This window comes from Protomyctophum parallelum (assembly GCF_964188405.1).
Source record: "Protomyctophum parallelum genome assembly, chromosome: 15".
Lineage (NCBI taxonomy): Eukaryota > Metazoa > Chordata > Actinopteri > Myctophiformes > Myctophidae > Protomyctophum > Protomyctophum parallelum.
Genome location: NC_139710.1, coordinates 38,261,034 through 38,277,985, shown reverse-complemented (window position 1 = coordinate 38,277,985; position 16,952 = coordinate 38,261,034). Strand labels below are relative to the sequence as shown.

General features: G+C 43.3%; 1 protein-coding gene across 1 annotated transcript in view; it reads right to left on the bottom strand.

Annotated features, from left to right (window-relative positions):
• The window catches only part of LOC310872432 (protein Niban 2-like), a 56,486-nt gene extending 40,610 nt beyond the window's left edge, over positions 1-15,876 (bottom strand). The window contains exon 1 of the mRNA XM_083784319.1: positions 15,594-15,876. Within this exon, the coding sequence (XP_083640445.1) occupies positions 15,594-15,648 (55 nt within the window). The 5' untranslated portion in view covers positions 15,649-15,876. The remainder of the gene's footprint in view (positions 1-15,593) is intronic.
• Between the last annotated feature and the right edge of the window lie 1,076 nt (positions 15,877-16,952).

Sequence of the window (16,952 nt, the reverse complement as noted above, 5' to 3'; positions counted from 1 at the left end):
GCAGAGCTCATAGCGCGCGCTACGAGCTTGTAGGTCTGCTATTTTTTAATCGAAGAACGACTGACATCGAAACATAGATTTTTCAGAAAACTGTCAGGATGTAGAAGACATTTTTAGAATCTGATCTCAGGCCTAAGGCCGATTCTAAAAACGCCTTCTAAAGCCTGACCCAAGTTGTCTGGAAAACTTCAAATATTTATATAGCAGCATCATTTTTTTGTATTTTTTTAATACTGTACATACTGTACAGAACCCAAAAATGGGTTCCCGGCCTGAGGGGGTAAAACACCAAAAGGGGTTCCCGCCCAGAATGGGTTTTAAGCCTTCACACACAACCTGCAATCACTACAGTATAACAGTACAGTGAACATGGAGTGGGCATTTACGCTTAGAGCTAATAGAAAAGGAACCCATCAGATCTACAAGCTTACAACACGTCACTTCGTGATTATGATAACGGATAACAGAAATGTAACAAAACTGTAGCGTTCCAATGTTCAATGCAAAAAAAAAAAAACACAATTAAATCCTTAATCAAAATTATGTGTGGGACAATTAATCGTCAACTTAAATGTATAATCGTGACAGCCCTGCATCTTCTCTTACATTGTTGTCCAATGACCAATTTACGGTACAATCAAAGGCTTGCATTTGTTGAATTATTCAAAGCTTTAACATGAATTCAATAAACCCTCTTCAACCTTTAATGTAACTTGACCCGAGTTGGGCCATTTTTTCCCCTCTTCCACCAAACATATAAGCACACAATGTGTCGCAATGTGCTTTAAATGTCCCCCCCCCCCAGCATACTAGACATGTCATGGTGTAAATAGGTAAACAGTGGGATCATCATTTACATTATTGCCTCATGCCATATTTTAACAAATGTGTCGACTTATTCCTAAACTCTTCAAGACCTGGCTGGAAAGGATCAAATGCAATGTCCAGATGACTCCAGTCATTCATTCTATACGTCCAGAGTTACAAAACCCTGGGAATGGGATCTGCTGCTGGCTCTTATGGGAGCCAGGATCTGAGAGAGAGAGCGAGAGCGAGAGCGAGAGCGAGAGCGAGAGCGAGAGCGAGAGCGAGAGCGAGAGCGAGAGCGAGAGCGAGAGCGAGAGAGAGAGAGAGAGAGAGAGAGAGAGAGAGAGAGAGAGAGAGAGAGAGAGAGAGAGAGAGAGAGAGAGAGAGAGAGAGAGAGAGAGAGAGAGAAAGACCTGGAGCTCCACCAGACCAGTGGAGGAGAAAAAAAAGGAATCTACAGCTGGTGCCAAAATACTTGGCATCAAGTTCTCCTTAGTACCAGGATCCTCCCAACATATGCTCTGAGAACCAATCCACTACAACCACCTCAAAAACATCCCACAGTACCCCTTCCCTTCCCGGGGCCCGACTCCAGAGAGCAACATTTGAGGCCTAGTAGGACCCAGTTGTAACTTGTAATGCTAAAATATTTCAACGTTTTTGGCTGACTTTATAACTGTACAAGTCAGTCGCAGCATCTGGTGTGATTTATCATTTTAACAACTGGGGTTTTTTTCGGGGACCATAATGCTCTTACTTATAGTAATTAGTAAATGGATGAAATATGCCTTTCACCATCTGGGCTCTATGGGAGAAATGGGGGGGGGGGGGGGAGACTGGAGAGATGACCCATTTGATCCCATCTGCTTTGTATTGTGGTTTATGAAATGTTGCTGTTGCATTCGGAGGGAGAGGAATGAAATGGATGGGGGTTTCTTCATAAAGGAGGACCCAGAGCAGGCTATATAATTAGGCCATCAAAAGCACAGGCACACTGGCCGGGACCCGGGGAAGGGAGATTTCAATGAGAAATTAAATTGTGGCTTTCAACCTTTTTCATAACAAGGTCCATTATTTATTTGGGCATTTAAGCCACAGTCAGACCACCATTTGAAGAGATTTAGCCTCTCAGACCCAAAACTTTGGATAAGATTAGATTTTGTCCATAATTCCATGCTGTATTGATGCTTTATTGATACTTCTTGTAAATGAAGTAATGTAGATGTTCAACAATAATTTAAACGCTTGAGCTCAAGAGTTAAATATGGGTCCATTTTATCATCCACCTGGAACCGCCTCAAGGACCACTGGTGGTCCCTGGACCAATGGTTGAAAACAACTGTACTAGGTTTTCTTTTATGGGAATGTTTTTTCATTTGGTGCTTTCTTTCGTTTTAGCGATTTTAGCTATTTTTGACAGGGGGGGCGGGGTCATCAAACTCAGATAACAGAACCTCAATGAAACTACATCTATGTTGACTTTTTACTAGAGGCATGTTGAAATTAGCATTCTTGAATTGGAAATGACCAACGCTGCCAACAGGCCTGATGAGTGACTGGGTAGCTGAGCACCCAGTGAAGACTTAAAAAGGAAAACTTCACCCTTTTTGCAAAGAAAAAATATATATGTTAATGACGTTAATATTTTATTTCTTTCATAAATAGAGAATCTTTCAATAGGGACTGCTCCCATCGCAGGTTGATATTATGTCCATGTGGGGTCCAGCCCTATGGAATGCCTATGCCAGGGGTGTCGAACTCAACTTGGGGCGAGGGCCGCATTGGTCAAAAGGTCACTTGATGGGGGCCACAACCAGTTGCGGACGCACGCTCGATGTCTCAGTCAGTCACTGCTATAATATCTATCTATCTATCTAGCTATGTATGCTCAGACCCAGCCAGCAAGCCACACACATAGTGCTCAGATCCAGCCAGCCAGCCAGCCACACACATAGTGCTCGGATCCAGCCAGCCAGCAAGCCACACACATAGTGCTCAGATCCAGCCAGCCAGCCACACACATAGTGCTCGGACCCAGCCAGCCAGCAAGCCACACACATAGTGGTCAGACCCAGCCAGCCAGCCACACACATAGTGCTCAGACCCAGCCAGCCAGCCAGCAAGCCACACACATAGTGCTCAGACCCAGCCAGCCAGCCAGCCACACACATAGTGCTCAGACCCAGCCAACCACACACATAGCTCTGTAAGGAAGTGGTTGCACCACTCAAAGAATCTTCAAAAAACTGAAGAGGCTACTGGAGATTGGAGAACCTGATTTGGACATGATCTGATGCAGGACAATGTCACTATGACAGAAAGAGAAGATGGGTCTTCACACACACACACACACACACGCACACCTTTGTCCCTATAATGTGCACGGGCTACTGACACCGTTCCACTTCATCATATCACGCAAGAGACGCCACACACCAGTATGGAAGAGAGATAGGCACTTACTCACTTGTTGTAACTTGTAGGGATGCCACAAAGTGACCATCAGCCAAATCGAATAGTCGACAGCTCTGCCGATTAATAATCGATTAATTGAACCCACCCCCCATATTAATCAATATCAGATAAAACGTATAAGATTTTATATTATGCACATGCCATGGTCACATAACCATTATATGTTGAGTGCATGCTTTGATGGTTACAGTTATATAATCAGTTTTGATGAGTAAACTTGATTACTTATATTCTCCACTCTGATGAAGGTACATGTTCGATATATCATGCAGCCTTACTTATAAGCCTATATTTTGGCTATTAAAAAAAAATATATATATATATATATATATATATATATATATATATATATATATATATATATATATATATATTTTTTTTTTTTTTTTTTTGCTTGAGGCAGGCGGGCCACATAAACATGGCGGGCCACATTTGGCCCGCGGGCCTTGACTTTGACACCCATGGCCTATGCTAATAAAAACAACTTAATACTTCCTAAGAATAATATGAGCATCAAAGCAATATTTAAATACTTTGTGCATTCCATACATTCCCTGGGGCTGGACCACACATGGACTGGACATATGTCATATGACATCCTCAACTTGCGACAGGAGCAGTTCCTATTGAGTGAAATATAAACAGTGTACACTACCCAACTTTATTTTATGAAAGAAATAAAAATATTTAAGGTGTTTTTATTTTTAGTTATAGAGGGCAAGTATAGTGTTTTAAGGCATATTTGTCAGGGATCGTTTTAAACTAAGAAAGATAAATCCCCTTTGGGATTAAACAAGTTAAATGTTTACAATATGTCCAAATTAATTCTTAAAAAATAGCCAATTTAATGTTTAGGTGCCCACTCTTCCTGCACCCTTTTGCAATGTGAAATGCCACTGGATTTGTAGGCCTAATCCTTTTCCATTTTGTGAAAATATGGAAATAATGTGAAAAATAATGATGCCACATCTCTTTTCAACTTGTGACAGCTGATGCTTGTACTGTGAAGGCAAAAGTTTCTGAATGTCTCATCCTTGTGACTCAGCTCAATTAGAGATAGTTAGGAACCAAATGGACCCTTATGACACCCAGCTGAGCTAGGTACCCCCTGGAACTGCCTCAAGTACACCTAGGGGTCCCCGGACCCCACTTTGGGAACCACTGCTGTAGCATTATGTCCTGTGATCACCGATTAGTCTACTTTTGCATACAATACATACAGGCAATCCCTGTGCTAGCTAGAAATGGTGTGAATTGGGGTTGATGTCATTCGTTTGTACAGCAAATCAGTGACTAACACAAGGTATCTCGAGCAAACATCCTGACAAGCATGGTGGCTTAACAGAACAAAATCTGTACTGTTGTGTTTGGCTCCTCCCCCCCCCCCCCCCCCCCCCCAGTGGAGTGGAGTACAGTACAGTGGAGTACAGTACAGTGGAGTACAGTACAGTACAGTCAGTGGAGCTCAGTACAGTACAGTGGAGCACAGTACAGTGGAGTACAGTACAGTACAGGCGACTGTGGCTCAAGAGGTAGAGCAGGTCGTCCAATGATCCATGGGTCGGCGGTTTGAATCCCGGCTCCTCCTGTCTACAGTGTCCTTGGGCAAGACACTGAACCCCAAATTGCTCCCGATGTGCTGGTTGGTACCTTGCATGGCTTCCGCCGCAATCGGTGTATGAATGTGTGTGTGTGTGAATGGGTGAATGTAATGCACAATCTATGTAAAGCACCTTGGATAAAGGCGCTATATAAATGCACCATTTACCATTTACAGTGGAGTACAGTACAGTACAGTGGAATACAGTAGAGTACAGTATACTATTCCCGCTAGGTTGCCACATTTACGACATCCAAGCAACTTGGTATATAGAAACATTGCCACTTGCCATGCTTGCTTTTAGACGGAAATAAAAACAAGAACAAAACAAACAATAGGGTCACTCAGCCAGGTTGCAAAGTTTGCACTTCCCAAGCAACTGGATATATGAACACAAAATAAACAGTATTGAGTATCGCCTTCCCGCTATTGCCTTCTTCCCATTTGCGACGCGTGGCCCTAGGAACGAAATTCTAGTCCTAATAATCAAGGTAATTGCCATGTCATGTTCATTTATGTCTGCAACTGCAACTTTTTTTTAGTTGATCCCACGATTTTTTAACCCATTTTGTGACCCAATCCTACACTCCCTCTGTCAACCTGGGGAGAGCCTCCCCTGACCTCATGCTGTAACCCTAAGGTATATACGGGGGGATTGTTCCTTTAACTGTGTGGCGGGCTGTTTACTTTTGGTTCTGGTGTTGAGGGAAGCGGTCACGCTATTCAGAGGAAGAGAGATATTATTTTGTTTGTTTGCTACTGAGAGTTGATACAGAATTAGAACCCTGGCTGATCACGTTTGTTCTTTTGAATTATTCTTTGTTTATTAAATCACCAGTTCTGCAACACGGACTCCTGTTTCTTTACAGCATAGAAAGAAAGCATTAGGATTATTCCGGAGAGGAGAGACACAGTGGTTATAATGCTTCCTTCAATGCATGAGTAGTCCGAGCCGCTTCTCTTCATCCGACACAGGGGGGATCGGGGGGGGGTTGGACGTAGCACGTGGAATGAACACATTATTCCAACCAGTTCCTTTCCCCTCCATCAGACTCCCCGGGTGGCCAGAGGGGAGGCTCAACTGCTTTTAAACATGTATTATTTCACACAATGGGGAAACGTTGCCGTTTAGTTTTTTTGTTTGTTTTTGTCTGTTTTATTATTGATGTGACAATGTTGCATTAGGGTTTATCTCGACGACGTGAGGGCAACCTCAGTCTTTTTGAGAATAAATAAAAGGTATGAATGAATATTAGCAAATATTAAACAAACATCTCAGTCTATAACTATACAGCCAGCCAGTGTCTGGAAAGATTAATTAATGAGGGATCCGGATTGTCTTCTTGCTTAAAATAGCAATTAATGATGTGTAGGCTATAAAGCTCATTTGGACACACTGGAAGGCTAGGACATATTTCAGGCTAGACAGACGGGCATCTGGTGATAGCGTAGCAGACAGAGAGCAGCAGAAACTTTACTGTGTAGCTAGCCAGCTGGCTGCTCGCAGAGGAAAGCCAGTATCACATGCTGAAAACAGACGATCTTACAAGCACACAGCGTGTTGCAGTGGGGCGAGTTGTGCGCTTGTAGATCGGCTATTTTCGGTGCTCGGCACTGGCGAGTAACCATGCAAGTATAATTCAGGCTGAACTCTCAAGTGGATTTTTGGCCCATTCGGTCAAGGCGAGAGGAGGAGAATGACTCGAGACAATGAATACTTATTAATAATTAATACATTAGTTAGGAATGTAAACAGTACAGAGTACAGTCAAACACTTAGTCCAAAAGGATATCACCGCCTTGCGGTCTTGTTTCCATTCAGGTCCTGGGAATCCAATTCACAATCATGACATTAAAAAAATAACAAATTTCAAATCACAAAAAGTAATAAAAAAAGACATACAGGTTGGGGAAAAAAGGGGTTTATAACGAGGTGGGGGTAGTCACATGACTAAGGCTGAGATCATTTCCTCTCCCTTTGGCCTGCTGAAAGGCCTGTTGTAAAGGATGACAGGGATTTGCATTAAAGCTGCTATAAGCAATAATGTGTGTAATGGGTAAAACTCTCCCAAAAACAATTTAGTCTCTGTGACACATCTAGGGGGGCCGCAATCTGCATTCAAAGATGTTCCTAGAAGATGTGTCATTGGTCGGAAAAAAAACCCAGTCGCAATGACTAACCAATCAGGAAGCAGTCAGGCAAATCGACCAATGACAAACCTTCTAGGAAAATATTTGAATGCAGATTGCGGCCCCTAGATGTGTCACAGAGACTAAATTCTTTTTCGGAGCGTTCTACCCATTGCTGGCTGTCTGAATACCAAAAAAACAAAACAAAATAATTAAAGGTCATTAAAATGTTGACATATTATTGCTTATAGCAGCTTTAAATGTCAGTGTAACTAATCTTTTTTTCCCCCATTTAGACATTTTCCCGACATAACCAGATTTGGTTATTTTGGTAGAACCAAATATATCACACACATAGTGGGCACTATGTGGCAATATGACCATCTACCATATAATGTTAGATATCAAATATCATGTACTATTTTCTGGAAAAGCAAGTTGAAAGAACTAATCCTAGCTTTGTACAGTACAGTACCTTGTTGCTTACTTACACATGCAGGCTCACTACAATCTTTTGAAACAAAAATCGTCATACTCTCTCACACACGATTGCACCCAACAATTTTCACGCCATCATCGTCAAGCTGTAAACTTCCCATTTCTCAGATTCATCATCAGAAGTTGGGGAAACGCCATAATGAGTCAGCCAGCCACTGGAGCGAACGTCCGTTTCGGACGGTGTCTAAAACCTGCTGCTAAAACCTGCCTAGTCAGGGAACTGTGCAGCTGAGAGGTCAGTGGAGTTCCATCCTGAGTTCACTTGAGTGCGCTATAATGGAAATGAAGGCTGTGATGAAAGGAGGAGAGCGTTACGTATCCGCAAACTAACTCATCTCCTGCTGGCTGGCGTATTCCGTTTGTAATGAATGAGACTTTTGTTTAGCCTCGCTGTCAGCTCTGACTGCGGTCTGCCGGTCATCCGACGATTCCGAGTGACGAACACTAAAAAAGACTCGGTCAACTAGCTGTGTCATCCCAGTGGGTAGCCAACAGAGCCAGAGTCACCTCTCCTTGTTAAAAAGATTCAACGGTATTGGGCAAGTGGATATAAAATGCATTTTCGACACCACTTGTTGCCAGTTCATCACCACCATTACAGGTAGAGGTGCTCCGATCGATCGACCACAGATTTAAGTCACTCCAAATGACTCGATCGGTGATCAGAAATTTAACCGATAATCATTTTGGAAATATTTAAACTTTCCCCAACAAGATTGTATCGGCCGATCGTGAGAAATCGGGATCGATTTCAAATAAACCTGATCGGAGCACCTCTTAAATAAAGTCATGCCATGCCACCCACTTTACACAACCCGGATTGAACTACTGGCAAACCACACTACAACCTGAACTGAATTTGTATTTTTATAATGATACTATTACTCACTCACCTGCCCTAAATCTAGCCTACTGTATATACACTGACGGTGCCTTCTTACATCCACACAACAAGTTGATACAACATTCCCCATCCAGGCAACTCTTTGTCTGTAAGCCGGTTAGATTATGTCACAGGTAGCCAGTGGTGGAAAAGGTACTAAATTGCTTTACTTAAGTAAAAGTACCAATACTGCAATTTAGAACTACTTCATTACAAGTAAAAGTACGGAATTGAAAATGTACTTCAGTACATCAACATGTACTTAAAGTACTAAAAGTAAGAGTATTCATATTGCAGAATGTCATATTGCAGAATTTCACAAGTTCAAAATGTGTAGAAAATCTATTGAAGATAGCCGATCTACAAGCTCTCAATGTGTCGCGACACATGCATTGTGAGCATGTAGAAGGAACATGTAGAAGCATGTAGAAGGAACCATGTAGAAGGAACCATCGACAACGGCTTGACTGATGCTTCCACAGGAAAGTCAAGCATAAACAGCATATTAAGCCATCTAATCCATCTAGTAGCAGGTATAGCAACAGAAAATAAGAGACTGCTTGTAATAATGTACCATCCACACAGTTGTAAAAGTACAGTACGTACTAGGATTTAATATAAACTGCACCAGGGCCTGCATAAATATTTGGCTCCGGTAATGCTTCAGTTACAGTTTGTCATCTTTGGGTTGAGAGGTTATTAGTTCCTCAGGGATCCCATCAGCAGATCTCTTTCCTGTTATCTGCCTGCCTATGCCCACTGTCTGTATAACACCCATGTAGCACATGATGTGTTCATGTACTCAGCGACACTGAAAAAGGAGAATCAATTTACTCTGAACTAGGGATGCACCGAAAGGGAAATTCTTGGCAGAAACCGAGTACCGAATATAGGAAACAGTTGGCCGAAAACCGAATACCGAATATCCGAATATGATTAATATTATACATCTTTTTTCCTACCATTGCTGTCATGGCCGTACCTTAAAGCTACCTGATTTATGGCAAAATAAATGGTTATGGCAAAACTTAACTTAAATAATAATCACTATTATGGGTCCATAAAACATTTATTCAGCCCTTTTGAATGCATTAATTGCATACACTATTCGGTGATATATTTTCTCGAATAGGCCATTTTCTGCGGCCGAATATTCGGTGCATCACTAGTTAAAATAGTATGTTTATACAGAGTAAGTACAGAATAAATAATCTCTCAATCACATGGTAATGACTGTGACACAGTCCTGTAGCTGAAAGGTCAGAAGGTCAGTCCTTGCAACCACAATGTTTCCAACCAGGCAGGTCTAGTCCAGAATTACAATTTACAATTTAGGCATTTAGCAGACGCTCTTAATCCAGAGCGATTTACAATAAGCAAGAACAAAAGCATGGGAATACATCACAAAAAAGCATTTATCATAAAACATGCGTAAGCTAAGAAAGTAACAGTGGAATATCTATATTATGAGACTATACATATAAACTATATATATATACTACTATGCTATACATATATACTATGGCGTGCTATGACTATATACAATGCAATTATAGTGCTGTCTACGTAACATGCTATAAGTCTGTATCAGATGCTATCTAAGTCTACAGAAATGCTATCTAAGGGGGTAGGGTAAGTGCTATGGGCCATGATGGAGTCTAAAAAGGTGGGTTTTCAGACTACGGCGGAAGATTGGGAGTGATGCTGCAGTTCTGACTGCAATGGGAAGTGCATTCCACAGTTTTGGAGCCAGAAGGGAGAAGAGTTTGGGACGTGTGGAGCGTTGTCCCGGCGTTTTTAGTGAGGGTACTTCCAGCTTCCCTGCAGAATGCCACTTAAGCACTATATACTTTGTTGTACAACAAATAGCAAAAATAGTTGACCTACAAGCTTGTAGATGTTTGGAAAATTTGAAAGATTTAGAAAGCTTTTGCCTATAATGCCATGTTGAAAGTGGTTATCACTTAACATACCTACACCCGCACAGTATCATTGGTATGAAGTGTAACTGAATATCGCTGTTTTAGTATGCCCACTTAACCCATTAACCTGAGTTTGATTCTACAAATGTTATGTTATGGTTATGGCAAAACTTAACTTAAATAATAATCACTATTATGGATCCATAAAACATTGAATTTTTAGCCATTTTCTGCCGAATATTTGGTGCATCACTACTCTGAACCCAAATCTGGGGGTGCATATCAAGAAGGAACCTGACTCTGCCAGATTGCGGCAGTATTGAGTTCACAAGTTCCCTCCTCCTGCCTGCATCTGGGCTCTCTCAACGATGAACCTGGAAGCAGACAACAATCTGATATCTCCATAATAATTTCGAGTTGCAGTCCTGTTAGGTTGTGTTTACATTTGTGCTGTGGCACAGCTTCAATATGTCATCAGTCTCGCGTTGATCCCGCCTCCATATTGCTCTGGTCTGATTTGGTACATCGTCTCTGCCCGAGAGACACCAGACTCTCCCTTCTGGCAGAATGCAAATGTTGTCCAGCAGGGGGAGTGGTTTTACCAGGCTAATCAAGAAGTGCCTCAAGTGGAAAGTGGAAAGAGACACAGCCTTGCTTAACTCAAATCGGTTTTAAGAGCAAATTAGGTCACAAAGAAAAGTGTTCAATAGACTACTGCACGAGTTAAATAAAAACCAAGTGTTTTGCACACCTAAAGGCGACAGATGTAGGAGAAGACAAAACGAGGGGCCCAACACACTGAAAGAGAAAACTGTCACACACCGTCTTCAAATGCAATTAAATGTTTTAATGAGAATTAGAAGTGCTCCGATCGATCGGCCACCACTCCAAATGACTCGATCGGTGATCTTCAATTTACCATCTGAAGAAACGATCTTATATACACCAAGTGGTATAAAAGTCACTAAGTCAGATATACTGTATAATATCGATTTGCAGGCCTAAACCTTCTCGCTTTCCTCCCCACACACACACGGGAACAGTTTTGATCTGGGTTTTCACATCCCCTCACGAACAAGATTGGTATCGGCCGTCGGCCGACCCGTGAGAAAAACATCTGGATTAGTGCCCAAAAAAACAGATCGGAGCACCTCGAATGAGAACAACATACATAACAACAGACCTTAATTTAGGAGATAAAAAGATGTCCTGACCCGTCCTAAAATATAACCTGATAAAAGGTCTAACAGTTGTTTTTTCCCCCTTCATTCCTCTCATGTTACATCATGTACATTTGCAGGCTTTGCAGCTAAAAGAGGGAGTAGTGGAGATGAGGGGGTACAGGTCACATTCTTTCACATTTGTCAAGTACAACAGGCTCAGTGTGTTTACTATTACAACTCTCCCCCCACGGCACGCTGGCAGCACCTTCCCACCTCTGCCAGGCACAGGCAAACAGATGTGCACAGCACACACACACACACACACACACAGTAACGCACGCGCGCCTTATCCTTTCGTCCAAACTCTAAATCTACTTCACCCAGCACTGCTGTCACAGAGTACACAGCAATGCACTTCACTCTCCTCCACTCTCCCATGTGAGCTAAACAATTCGAGCACGGAGCCTCAACTATGAGACAATGTTATATAGGGAAACTTTTGGCAAGGACAGGAAAGCAGAATCCTGCTTATTAAGGCCCACACACAAGAATGACATTTTGTTCCCCCCCTTTTTTCACCACAGCGCCTTAACAAAAACATTCCACTGAGACTGGTCCCACAGGCTGACTCATAAATTTAGACCATGTTCCCATTAAAGCAGAGTCAGAGGTAAAGCTTTGACACTGCAGTGAGTGAGGGGTTATTAGACTAAATAAGAGCCAATTTGGTTAGGGTTAAACATGTTTACCAAGTAAATGAAAATGGTGCGAATGCATTGTGTACATAGTATACACGATTACACGTTAACCGGTATACTGTAGTCTGTACCTACACTACTGCATGTGTGTGTTTGCGTGTGTGCATATAGAGAAAGTAAGAGAAAGAAGTGTACACAATCTGCACACACACATATTGTGGGGTCACAAAAGCAGACCAATGGATATTTCCGCTGCCTGTGCCTTTTGAAATGAGCATCTCTGTCCACTCCAGGGCAAAGTGTTTGCAGGGTGAGAGCGAGTGCCCCGCCTTGCCAGGCCACACAGAGCCAACTCTGTTGACTAACCTACCACTCCCCTCCTCCAGGGTCAATTCCCCCTAAAACAGAGCCTGCTTCTGCCACGTTAACATTTCCTGTATCGCTGCTGGTGTACGCACCCCCTAGTAACTAATGGCACCACACCTACACACTTACTGACCTGTCAACCGCTAGTTCAGAGACATGTGAGGGTGGCTGTGGCTCAGGAGGTAGAGCAGGTCGTCCAATGATCCCTGGGTCGGCGGTTCGAATCCTGGCTCCTCCTGTCCACATGTCGAAGTGTCCTTGGGCAAGACACTGAACCCTACATTGCCTACAAAGAGTTGGTCGGTGTGAGCTTGGTGTGAATGTGGGAAGTGAGGACGCTGGCGTCGACTGTTCGCCGCTTCAGCTCACAATGTATGAATGAACCATTGTAAAGCGCTTTGAGCACTTGGAAAAGCGCTATGAAAATGCAATTCATTATTCATTATGTACACTTAAGTGTCTTCATGTGTTTTGCAATGCATGAGTTCCACTGGGTGCATGTATATGTGCATGCATTTAATAATGCGTGCTGGGCATGCACTCTTGCGAGTCTTCAGGCAGCCAGGCTATATCCATGCCGTGCACGATTCCTGCTCAAATGTGAATCTCGAATTTCCTCCACAAGAATTGAGATCACGGCCCGGGCCGGCCTAGCGGTCTGGGCACCTAGGCTGGTAATTCAGCCTGACAGCGTGTTGCGTGTCTCGAGTCCAGATCCCGACGACCTGTGTCTCCCCCCCTCCCCATCTCTCTCCCCGTCTCCTGTGAACCTACTGTGATCTATCAATAAAGCCAAAAAGCCCCAAATATATGGTAAATGGTGCATTTATATAGCTCCTTTATCCAAGGCGCTTTACATAGATTGTGCATTCACCCATTCACACACACACATTCATACACTGATGGCGGCGGAAACCATGCAAGGCACCAACCAGCATATCAGGAGCAATTAGGGGTTCAGTGTCTTGCTCAAGGACACTTCGACACCAACTCTGGGGGAGCCCGGGTTCGAACTGGCAACCTTGCGGTTACCATCCAGCCCCTCTACTCATTTAGCCACCGCCGGTGTATGTATATATATAAATATAAAGAAAAATAATTGAGATCTCCATCTCTTATTTTCTTCGGTCTGTAGTTGCTGAACATTACTACATTCAAAGTGTGGCACCTGGAACCAACTACTGTGGCTTTAAACAGACATCACTGCTTGACTTAAAGCTCTCTTAAGGTCTCTCTCAACATAAAGAGTAACTCAAATGAATTGGAGAGCCAACCAGTGCTGCACAATTTGTGCTCAAATTTAGAAATTAGATCTCTAGGTGTCGGAATCTAGATTTATTTTGCAGCACTAGCCCGTGCCCCCACCAGCACCACCCCAATCGCACATATGATACAGTACACACACACACTCACACCCAAATACAGATACTCAAGACTATGACCTCATGGGGAAGGGTGGGGTCGGTCGGTCAGGACTCAGGCAAGAGACAATACGTGTTATACAGTTTTCTGGAACACGGCCAATCTCAGGGATTCCCTAGTATCCGATCCAGTTGTTGTTATCTGCCATCAAAACCAGCTGGGTGGATAATTACAAAGTGCCGAAGAAAGGGATGAAAGCAGATACGGCACATCATTCATCAGCAGCTGACAAAGACACAGACGAACACAGTGATACTGGGTCATTGAGCCAATGACAACAACATGGTTGTCTCATGATCGATGATACCGCTGATTGTGATCATGATTGAGTGTGTGTGTGTGTGTGTGTGTGTGTGTGTGTGTGTGAGAGGGCGTTTGTGTGTGTCCGTCCGTCCTGTCTGATGACAAATCCAGACACTTCCTTTGAGGACTGACACAGAGACTATGCGGCGCTGGCTGGCTAGGGTTGTCCAAGGCCCTGGAGATGGTTTCCATCCAGACACACAGCCTAGGCCAGGCAGGCATGCTTTTTTCACGCATTCCTCAAATTCCACATCTGATGGTGTGTGTGTGTGTGTGTGTGTGTGTGTGTGTGTGTGTGTGTGTGTGTGTGTGTGTGTGTGTGTGTGTGTCTCAACTCTGAAGTGACCAGCCAACTAAGACATTAAAAAAGGGATGATGCTACAAATCAAAGTCCTTGGTCTCACTATAGCTTTCTTTACACGTCCCCCACCCCCATGCACTCCGTCAAGGCTCTGGCAAGGCTGTGTTCTGTGTGTGTTGCAAGTAAAAACTTGACTTTGGCACCAGGGAAGCAAAGCCAAACAGTGGTTGTCGCTGTGAAGGTTCTTTCAATTAGTTATGGTAGGTTGGGGGAAAATGGTACTGGAATTGCAATGAGGGGCGTTCACAGGCTCATCTCACACACTTGCACAGCCAGACACTTTTTCCACAGACTGACAGACAGACAAGCCTTTCTGGTGGAATTAGCCTGTGACTCAAGAAAGAGTTTAGCCTATGGTAGTCTACAAGGTCAGATAGATCAGACAAAACAGTCAAACAATAGGCTACTAAATATGTATAGCCTGCGATGTCAGTATGACACGTTCAATGTCCAAAGATCACCATAGTTAGATTTAGCCCACCTCCTTAGAATTATTTGAACGTTTGTGTGGGAAAGACACGCCCATGGTCCATAAAACTATAAGCTATGCTATACCTGTCAACTTTTATCTTTCCCTAAAATATAGAGTCCTGGGCCTGAATCTGTCTGTCGGTTCTTTAGTTAAAGTCTTCTCTCTGTAAGCACAGTGACATCCTGCATGTAGTTACTCGCCTATACTGTGTCGATAACTTTCTCGAGTTAATAATGAGGCTGTCACTCTGCACAACATGCCTAAAGCTAATACCTGGTAGGGTCCATTATACTAACTCATGTCAACAAACTGAGATCGTGAATGAGATAAGTCGACTGAATGAAATGGAACCAGGTGGTCTGTGTGGTTTTAAACTTGACAGTTGTTGAGGTTATAGCGACACGCACATGTGTGCACACCACTACCACACACACACACTGACACACACACACACCCACACACCAAACAAACAAAACAAATCAAACCTGCTCACCTGTGATAATCTCCCGCTTGCCTTCGTCCAGGTGGCTCGATATCATGTCCCCCATGGCGACAAAGGTTGTAGCCTATATTCCCCGATGTAATCCAATCGTCCCAATGAGTGTCAAAACTCAGCGAAAAGAGATGACGTTTTCTTTCTTATGAGACAAAATAAAAAGACTGTTGGTGGGTGGGTGGCCGCGCTCTCTTTCTCTCTCTCTCTCTCATCCAGTCTAACTACTATACGACCCTTCTTCCAACATAACTCGACAGATGACTGAGTCAACGATCCAGGAGGTGTGGAGAGGAGAAAGGAAAAGTTGGGCAAGAGCGTTGAGAAGGGAAATACACACCCTCGTTCGACTGAGTCACTATAAAGAAGGTGTGGTTTCTATATGAGGGCTGACCCATTTATATACAGTCAAGGAGGGCTACTCTCTAGTCTCTGATGTCAATGGGTGTGTGTGTGTGTGTGTGTGTGTGTGTGTGTGTGTGTGTGTGTGTGTGTGTGTGTGTGTGTGTGTGTGTGTGTGTGTGTGTGTGTGTGTGTGTGTGTGTGAGACGTGTGTGTGTGTGTGTGTGTGTGTGTGTGTGTGTGTGTGTGTGTGTGTGTGTGTGTGTGTGTGTGTGTGTGTGGCATGGCTATGACTTTGTGGTTGCATTAAAACAACTGGGCTTGCATAAAATAACCATGCCTCCATAGGAACAGGATGTATGAATGAATGAATGAATGAATGAATGAATGAATGAATGAATGAATGAGTGAATCAATCAATCAATATGGTGTTTGTTTAGTTTACCTTGTGTGTGTGTGTGTGTGTGTGTGTGTGTGTGTGTGTGTGTGTGTGTGTGTGTGTGTGTGTGTGTGTGTGTGTGTGTGTGTGTGTGTGTGTGTGTGTGTGTGTGTGTGTGTGTGTGTGTGTGTGTACGTGTGTGTGTGTGTGTGTGTGTGTGTGTGTGTGTGTGTGTGTGTGTGTGTGTGTGTGTGTGTGTGTGTGAGAGAGAGAGAGAGAGAGAGAGACAACAATAATAATTATACAATTATGCAAAAAGAGCTGTAGATATACCCAAAGTCAAATAGTTTCAATTATAAAAGGTGAAAGGGGGGTTTAACTGATTAAAGACAAAGGTCTATAGATACATGAATATGGGTGGGACACTTTGGTGTGTGTGTGTGTGTGTGTGTGTGTGTGTGTGTGTGTGTGTGTGTGTGTGTGTGTGTGGGGGGGGGGGGGGGGTCCCCGAAACCGAAACCGTTTAACACAGTAGGCTACAACAGTACCGTTATATTTTGAGGTACTTTTACTGTACTGGAGTATTTCCGATACTTCTACTCCATCACAGAGGCAAATATTGTATACTTTGCATACAT